Source organism: Dreissena polymorpha, chromosome 11 (genome assembly GCF_020536995.1).
Source record: "Dreissena polymorpha isolate Duluth1 chromosome 11, UMN_Dpol_1.0, whole genome shotgun sequence".
NCBI lineage: Eukaryota > Metazoa > Mollusca > Bivalvia > Myida > Dreissenidae > Dreissena > Dreissena polymorpha.
The window spans coordinates 31,382,283-31,392,485 of record NC_068365.1 but is presented as its reverse complement, the minus strand read 5'-3'; the positions used below and the strand labels follow the sequence as shown (position 1 = coordinate 31,392,485).

At 33.5% G+C, this 10,203-nt stretch overlaps 1 protein-coding gene across 1 annotated transcript; it reads right to left on the bottom strand.

Annotated features, from left to right (window-relative positions):
• Window positions 1-2,877: 2,877 nt before the first annotated feature.
• Window positions 2,878-9,801, bottom strand: LOC127851365 (uncharacterized). Its single transcript, XM_052385099.1, has 7 exons — window positions 9,281-9,801; window positions 7,255-7,371; window positions 6,364-6,495; window positions 5,829-5,963; window positions 5,073-5,240; window positions 4,601-4,650; window positions 2,878-4,087 (listed from the first exon to the last, which is right to left on the bottom strand). Exons 1-7 carry the CDS (start codon window positions 9,564-9,566, stop codon window positions 3,500-3,502), a joined length of 1,476 nt encoding a protein of 491 aa, XP_052241059.1. The 5' UTR covers window positions 9,567-9,801; the 3' UTR covers window positions 2,878-3,499.
• Window positions 9,802-10,203: the final 402 nt, after the last annotated feature.

The window sequence follows — 10,203 nt, the reverse complement described above, 5'->3', positions numbered from 1 at the left end:
TTTAAATAATAAATGCTTTACTGGTACTATAGAGCATTTTGATGTTTAACGGGGTCTTTTATTTGTAAACCATACTGAATCAAGTTTCTGTGCAATGCTCTACACTGCTCACCAACTCTCAAACCTACCTATACGGTTGTTCCTATTAAACATTTAGGCATGTGTTTAATGTGTGTGTTATTTTATTGTAATATAAAATCATTAGGAACAACTATTAACTGTTCATATCTGGAACACTCTCAAATTATAGAAGCAGCAATCCGAATGTGAAAATTAACATATTTGCAAATTGAGAATTTTTTTAGTAAGGATAAAAATTACCCTTTTACATTTGTGTAGAGGATTTGAAAAGTATAATCTGAGTAGTGCATCGTGTAACGAAACGGTCTTGTTTATGTTTTTTTCAAACGCTTCTATGACCTTATCTTGATATTCATGTAAAAGCAGCTGATTATAAACACAGTGAAATTGTGATAATGTCGAAGGTAATGAATTACCTTCTTGTTATATTTCTTCCGAACTTTTTTATTTTATTTTTTATGAATCAACATTTTATTTTTGTAAGAACTTAAATACGCGTAAATACGCGCTTTATGTATTATATTATCCGTTTAAAAGTGTGTGTTTTCGTGACTTATATAGCATAGCCAGAGGATATTTACTGTAAAAGTAATCTTATTAACATTCAGTAATAAATCTTAAGCGGTCTTATCGAAAGGAATTGATCAGTCTGCGTTTTCAGTTTTTCATAATTGTTAATAAACCCAAGATACACAACTAGGGGACAAACGCTCATGACCTTTCGAAGTCCTGAAATATTGAAAATATATTACCAACTACCATATTGATTAATTATGCAGAACATAAAAATAGAATACAACTATACAAACTGGTTGTTAGCGCCTTTGAAGGAGCAAGAGGAGACATGCCACGTGATCAAACAGCCGAGTTTCACTCAATATTTATATAACCGGAAACAATACAATGGCAATATTCATTGTCAGATACGTATCAGTGGTTTACAGTATCTGTTGGATAAGTGAAGGCAAATTTACAATACTTACTTTTAAGTGAACACAACTATTGGATAAACGGTCTCACTTCATGTTTGAGGCAAACATGATGTCTTAATTTGTTTCAATACGCAATTGCACACATATAAGAGAAGTATCATGTTCGTTTTTAATTTCAGAGGGTTGTTGCATTCGTTTAAATTAGAATTTGTTTTGCATACATTACTTTTGTATCGTATGTTTTATATGCAACGTTTGTTAAATCAACGTATTATTCTCAAGGTAGTGTGCTGTAGCTATAATAGATCCGTATGCTATTGCGCACAATGGCCTAAATGTTGATAGCGAAACTATTTTAATTGCGATACAAAAAGAGACATAAATTGTGTAATGTAATATGTAGATGTACAATGTTCGTGTCATTGTAAAGGTAACTTAAATATCCGGTTTGGATTAAGACAAGGCGCAGTTGACATGGCAAATCCACCAATTAATGTGCCTTTATCCAGTTTGATAAAATAATGTTCCTTTATAATATAGAAATGCATTGCTTTACAGAACATGTAGATTCAATATTGGAGTACGATTGTGAAGGTTAAAGAAACATCAGACAACTTGCAGAATTGTTGTACAATTCCGTTTACCCTCTTACACAACTTGTAAGTACTGTAGTTATACTTGAATAACTTATGAACAAGCATAAGCGGTGCTTGTTGCAACCTTCTGCATTAACAACGCAATTTCTTTTTCACATGCCCTCACTTGCACAAGAAGTTAATCAAATGTTTGCCTCACATTGAGAGTGAAAGAATAATGGCTCGTTAAAGTGGTTCTTTATGTTAAAGGGGTCTTTTCACAGATTTTGGCATGTTTTGGAGTTTTTAATTAAATGCTTTATATTGATAAATGTAAACATTGGATCTAAAAAGCTCCAGTAAAAAAATCAAGAATAAAATTTAAAAAAGGAAAAAAAGTAGCCCGCAGCAGGGCTCGAACCAGTGACCCCCGGAATCCTGGAGTAAAAACCAATTAGACCGCTCGGCCATCCTGCCAATTATATATTGGTGACGGAATTTACACTTTATATAAGCAATCTTCGTAGTTTCACAAAATTAAACGACAACAACAGAACTCTCCAAATTATTCAATCGTTTCGCTTTGCAACGCTTTATAATTTTCAGTTTTTTAAATCGTCAAAAGATGCATATAATGGCTATATTAGACCATGGTAAATGTTCAGTATTACTGTTTCCTCACAAATATCATAACTTAAACGAAAATTTGCAAATCTGAAACAACTTTTTTCAATTTTGTCAATTTACCAAAACGTGAAAAGATCCCTTCAAAATATATTGAGTCTTGAGTACTTTACATAGTTAACAAAAAGAATGTGTCACATCCGAAAACTTTAGTACCTAATTGAGATTCCAGCTAAGTTCCTCATTCATAAATAAATGACATGGCAAACTTCTGCTCGCTGTTTCTTTGTGTTACTTCATATATTGTTGTTCGTGTTCACGAGTATTATATTTAAAACATCAACATGTAAGTTATAAGAAAAAGTCCTTTAAGTTCAAATATATTTAAGTAACATTGTTTAAACTGTTTTAAATCATTGCAAATACACGAACTACATTATACTCGGTGTTTATAAGTAAAGTGTTGGCACTATAGATACATGTTAATCACAAATTAACAAATTAACAAATTCTTAGCAGTTACGAACACTATCACGTGGGTAATCGCCAGCCAATTTACATTATAAGCGTTCTATTGTTCGTGTCCCCCGTGTTAAATATACATTAACATGAGCATATGGACACGTATCTTCTCGTATTAAAGGTTTCAGAACATTAATGCAAAATAATAAAAAACAGATTTATTGCATATATATCATATTACGTTTCCAACAAAACGTAATTGTAATCAGTGTACTAATGCATTCATCGTAATTACATTTACATGTGGTTGTAATAACATTCACATTTGGTTATAGTTACATTACATTAAATGTGGTTCTAACTTTTAAAAAATACACTTTGACACACAACTATTTCTAACATACACAACTTAAATGAGTATTAATGTTTATGGTATTGAGATTCTGCAGAATTATATCGCTGTGAGTAATTGTATAGGACAATAAACGAAAGCCCTGCATAATTGAATGAGTAAAATAATAACTATTATAAGTATTTAATACGTGGCAACTGCCGGCAAGTCTGATGTTTATCGGGGAGATGGGGTTTTTCTCTTTGTCTATAAACCTGTTACTACACTTGGACAACGTCAAACAAGTTAAACCCGTCTTTTCACCATACTTACTTTACTTTCGTCTTACTTAAAGTTTAAATGTACGTTATGCATTCGCAATTTAAAAAACAACATATAAGAGAGACGTATGGTGCAAATTAACATGCTGCCTTGTAAACGTACGCGCCAAGTGAATTCGCAACAGCTAGCAAGCCTTATAAACGTGTTTGTCATTAATCAGTTGTCCGCCTCATATGAACGTCACTACCGTGCTCAATCCCGCTGTCCTCCTCTGAAATCTGTGGATGTAATTTTATTTCTTCTGCTGCGTTGTTTACATACATAATGCCATTAGGGCCGCTGGATTGCAAAGGCATTTGTTCACCTCTGACCTTTGGTGTGTTTTTGTTATCGTTCAGTAGAAGTATTTTATTGATATCGTGATCGTATAGTGCCACAGTTTCTTTTTTACAGGTATAAGATTCAGAATGTATACTTTCCAGTGTTTCATTACCTTTGTAATCCGGATCTACATCTAATGCATGAGGACCATTGCTTAACAAATCTTTCTGACTAACGATATCGTCTGATTTCATATTGATATGATTTTCCGATAGGTCTTTGTAAGCATAACTGAATTGGTCGTAATTTAAACTTCCTAATGAGGAAGTATCGTTCCCGAAAAACTCTTTTCTGAATGCATCTTTCCGAAGTTGAACGAATTCTAGTCCAGAGCCACTACCACCGTATGCTACGGTGGGCTCGGGTTTTCCGTCTGGCGTTTGTACGTCTGGGATTCCAAAGAAGTTGCAGTCTAAGCCCTAAAAGTACATGTTATGTTAATATAAATATATAACGTTCAACAACTGACATATCAAAGGTATTTTACCAAATGCAAATCCAACTTATTTCTAAATGCATTCGAATGTCGTGTGGCTACAATATATACAAATTGAGTATGTACCCTGAACACTATTTGACGCTTATAATAACAAATTAACTTATTCTGTGTCTAAGAATTGTTGTACACTTATTCTCACAAGAACAGTACATGATACAGAAGATGGTTGCAGTGCATTTTTTTATTTTTTTCAAAAGATGAGCATCATAATACTGTGACCACGTGAACATTATGAGCTACGGATGTATGTTTTTCTGATTTAAATTATTTTTGCTCGAAAGTTTCAGTTTTACTTTCATTTAAAGTAATGCATCACATTTACAATACAATAATGAACGACCTGGCCTTTACATATATCTCTGCAAATTGCGGTTTAAGTGGAATTATATAAATTACAGATTTAAATAATAATAATTGTAATTAGAACATTTACCAATTCCTCGAGGATTTTACTTCCGAACGAATCAAAGTTTTCCTCTGGTTCTGCAATACATATTACAAAAATGACAACAATAACTGATGCCCTAGTTGAAAAAGACATGTTAACTGTACAGTTTTATACAGCGTGGTTGTAATTATAAAATACATAATCTATAAATATCATCGAATGATCAATTAAACTTTTCCGCGAGAAAAAAATGTTTTTCTTTTGCTGGCCTGTATTTTCATCATCATTATCATCTTTAAGAATCTTAAATATATCAATGAAACTTTTTTTTAGCTGTAGATCGTTTGAATGTTTTGGAATAATGATTTACTGTTCCATAATTGTTGATATCTCTTTAATGATCTCACGAGGTCATGTATTGAGCCATGAACAATTAAAACTATATAGGCACATTAGACGCATTTCCCCATAGGCATAATTAAGTAAACGTTGACATATTGGGGATAGTATAATATACCTCTCTTTGCTGTGTCCATAAGACTCTTGATTATTTTCTCAACTTCTTTTGGGTTTTCCAGTTGCCTGTCTGTGATTGTCAAATTTAATCTTGTAAGATTCTCTCTGGTTAAATTCAGTCTGCAATCTTCCAAACGTTTTACCTCTTCAGCGTTTTCTCCGTGGTTTTCTGTAACACATTCTTGTTTGTTTGAACGGATGACTTTTTAAGAAAAATAATAATTCATGTACTTTGCAGTTAATTGGCACATACACTCTAGGAATGTGTTTATTGAAGACCACCTTTAAGCGCTGTTTTGCATAAAAGCCAATTAATAAAACAACCTAAGGTACGTTTGGGCATACGTTACACAACCTACTTAAACGTTAATATTGATAAACATTCTAAATAGTGAATATCTTTGCGATCAGAGGACTGCTCAACAAAACTTAAGTTATGAAAGCATGTGCTCTTAATTTCTAAATAGTTCATTTATAAAACCCATCAATTCTTATTTATTATTTGTTAAACATCAAGAGTGGTAAGCACTCAACTATTACTGATAGATATTTAAACAATGATTTTACCATTGAACACGTCGCGCTGTTATAATGAGCCCACCACGTATTTTGAATCACTCATTAATAAAACAACGTAACAATTATTATTTATAAAGAGAGAGAACTCATTAAGTTCCTGAAAATAACATAAACTATACTAGTAAATGTAGACAGTATGTATGGCAGAGAGACAGAAAAAAAGTAAAACTCGTTTTACCTTGCGCCAAATTTTTGTCTACAACAAGTTTGCATTCTTTGAAGACCGTGGGTAAGCAAAGCTTTTTGTCCTTGGCGAGAATGCAACATATCAACAGCGGGCGGAGTTTAGAATTCTTGACCATAGCAGCGGTATCTGGAACACAAATAGGCTGAATCTGAGATCCAACACCTTCAGTAAATACTCGTACGATATGACCATGTTGAGCAAAACCAGCGAAACCAATTTTAAATCAATTAATTCGTCCTGTGTATGAAGTGTTTTTCAAATGCCTCAATACAAGAACTGCTCATAGTCAACTGTTAATGTTACATAAAATCATATAAAATCTACACCATCAGTTGCGAAACTTGTTTAATGCATGTTTTATTCATAGGTGCATGCACATATACAAAATGAGCAGAAGAACATTTAGAATTAGGGAATTCGTTTCCACTGAATTTTAAATGGTTATCGTCATTTGACATTTGGTAAATTGTATCATTTACATAAATCAAAACTAGTGGTATAACCGAAAATGTGTTGCTTTACTTACCGCGTGTATCATCATTACATTGTACAGCTTCATCTTCCGTAAAAGTGGACCTTAATTTTTGTGCTAAATTAGACAAGAAGTCTCTGACCTCGATATTTAGGGAACTTTCGCTGATTGGGCCGGTCAAAGCAACTGTAATGAAAATCATACGAATTATACAGGTTTGTGATACTAGCCAGTGGCATTTAACATGCGGCTTTTCAAGTAAGCTTTACATTTGTACGTGGAACAAGTAATGAGCTATGTTTACTTTTATGAATATTGTCTATGATCTTAAATACACACACTGAAGGCAGCAATAACAACCCGCTGTTGCAAATACACTTTGACACATATAATTAAGAATGTTTAGTGTATTCATATGTTCTGTGCATTATATCTAAAATTAAAAAGAACACTACATGTGAATGTTTATCGTGTCACGTGCTGTTTGCTGACTTTATTGAGCCAAATGTACATATTCTTGGACATGATTTCGTCATTCAGTAACATTTAATATAATTAGAGCCAATCGTAAAGAAAACGTCATTAAAGCGCGTGGTATCCCAAAGTTCTTACTCATGCCTTTAAATGTACGCGGAACGACACGGAAAAGTGGGCACAAAATGTTACTTATAGGAACTTATGAATAGAAAATGCAAAGTAAAATCGCGCTATACGTCTGCAAATTATCCGACTACACATTTTTCCGTCAAATGAACCATATCTTTTTACGACCGATATAATGAAACACGAAATTTGTTGGTCTTGGTCACCAGCAAATCAATGTAAACGAACAATGGGACGCGTTTTATCTTAAAACTTTCACTTTAACTTAATATTAGAAAATTGAAAAGTAGAATAACGAAAGTTAAGTTTTCCGCAAATCGCGGATGACTTGTGAGTACATACCAAATCTGTTCGACGTCGGATAGTTGGTCGGACTGAGAACTTCCAGCCTTTGAGCTATCATTAACTCGAGAAGCTCAGATGGCAATATCAAACCTTGGTTTTCTGATAAGATGCTTCCTGAAAAACGTAGTCTGTTTTATTTCAAAACGTTAGATACAGTTTTGGCAGTTGTGGAATGTTTCTTCACTATGCAAATCTGACCAATTCTAATGTGTTGATGGTCCCCAGTTTTATAGTAATTTGGTATTACTTGTTTACATAATATATCAATTTTAATGCACAATCGGGTTTTTATTTATGTAATACGCGTTTATGTGCTTACTATGAAACTTACAAATGCTCATTTACAATTAACACAAATAACAGATTGTTTACAACCATAGAGAACAGTTGATAAGTGAACTTCTGAATACTACGACTTTTAAGAAAATAAATTTACAGCTGCAACTGTTGACAACTTAATATTAAAAATAATTTCAAACATTTTCAGCAAAATATATTAACATCTTAAGAAAAAAAATCAAAGTATCATCGCTATCTTATCATGCACAAAACAGAACACATCACATTGCTGTACTTGATGCAACCACACAAACATTATACATGCAAGGATTTTGTTATATCCTTGACATTCTCCAGAGTAAGTGTTGCAAGCCAAATGCATGAAACAACGCAAAGTATGATAAATGTCAAGAGCTTGAATTGCTTGTGTGCAGATTGTTGACCTCCACACAGTGAAGTGATCAATCACACGCTGTTTGAAGAGGATTGTTACGATGCAAAAGAGAGATACATAGACTGGAGCGAGGCCATCGTTTATTCGATACTGAAGTTACTACTACTTTTAAAATTGTACACGACGATGTTAATTTTTTATATTTTTATATTGTATCATATTGTTTATTTTTGTCTATTATTCTATCATTTACAGTTTTATATAGGCAAAGAAGGAAATCAAGTATGAGTTATTGTGCAATATCTAGGGGCGGAGCCGAATGTTTTCTTTATATTTTAAAATTCTGAGAAATTGAACAGTGAAACGATGAAATATACGTGCTAAAAGCGCCTTATCAAATTGTTTCATACTAACCGTGCCTGATCAACTTAGTCTAACAAGTATATTATATTCTGTTTTAGACTCATGATTTATTTCTACGCATCTGTACGCCTGACCATGGTATAATCAACAAAACATTATTATTGACAAAAGTAATTCTGTATTAATTTCCTAACATTCCACAATATAATGAAATTGAGTCTTTTCACTCTTCTCATACTCGTATGTACAGTCTGATCTTCGTGTTGGTCTTTATTCAACTGAGATTCAACTTAATTCTGTATTAATAAAATGTCAATGAAAAATCGATATACACATGATATAGATAAGAGTAAATAGATTAGTAAACCTTTCAGCGAATAAGTTATTTTTTGTAGGCGAGATTCTGAAACCAACTGGGGGCGTGTAGCGTAAAACTACTTTTTTTTGGCATTGTAGACAGCTTGTCATTAGAAGTCATTCATTTACTCGCAGTCGAATCTTAAATAAAGGAGGCGTTTAGAGAAAAGATACAGGACCCATATCGAATTACGAATGTTTGAATGCAAAGAAGCATGGCTCACACACAGTGTGCAGTGAACAAAGTCTTTCCCACCTCTGTCTTGTTTGGGAATGTCATTTTTGTGTTACGCTCAAAAACCCTTAACAAAGCAGCTTCCTACACATTTAATTAAACAATCACTTTTTCATAATTGGGATAAGTCAGTTTTAGAATGTATGGAATGTGTTGGGAAAAGCGATAATCGGGAATTTCTTCCTCATCCATTAAAATACCACCATTCGAGGATATTGCAGATGATAAATTGTGAAATAAGCACAACCTTCCCCGATATAAATATTTTCTTAATGTTCAGTTAAAAATTTCTCCCATAGGCGGTGGATAATTAAGATTTTACTTCGAAAACACTGGGCAAAGCATGTAAAATGAAAATAATCCATACTTATTGCCTACAACAACTCAATCCATACCTGCTGTTGTCGCAATGTAAGGTATTCCGTCACATAATGTTCCTATTAGTGGAATGTACAGTTTCTGAGATTCATCTACGTTTACTTGTTTGGAGACACACACATTGGTTATAAGCGAACTGATATGTTCTATTGGTAATACCGGAACTTTGACAACAACTAGTCCGTTCGTTATTTCTGGAACTTGTGTTGACGTTGAGAAAATCACTTTGAGAGTATCGTGTGTTGCTACGGAATCCTTTACCAGCTCTAACAACTCCGCTAGTTTATCCCATTTCTTCAGCATGTCGACGTTGTCTAGATATAGATATACTTGATTTTCATAGCTTGAAATAAGCCTATCGAGCAATATTTTATACTTAACTTTGTTGTCACTTGCTTCACCTTTAGCAAATCGGTTAATCTTTAATGACCAGGACTCTTCTGCTCTATGTACATCGTCCTCTTTGCAGTCGTCAAAATTGTGATAAAGAAACACGTTATCTGAATCAAGGTGTTCTTGTTCTTCTAAAAATGCCTTTATTAAACCATGGACTTCCCGATCATAGGTGCTCCGCAAATGACTATGACGTCAACGTCGTCATCATGAACGAGCGCGCGGACGTCTTTTACGACATCATCGCGGCCTTTACACTCCCTACTGAGTCTACACAAATTTCTTGAAGGCTTATTCCCCATAACTATGCTCCAGAACTCAGACGATCATTAATTCCATTGATACAACTATCCGTGTAAACTCCAACACAAATCACATACTCCGTTGTATTACCCTAAGAAATCCGTTTTCTGCAAATTGACAAAAAAACTACTGTATTTCACGTTATGGTTGTCTTTAATGAATCAATTCACGGATCTTGATTTGTTTGCTATCATTTATACATTGGGCAATAACAAGAAAATTGTATTCTTGCTGTGATAATCGT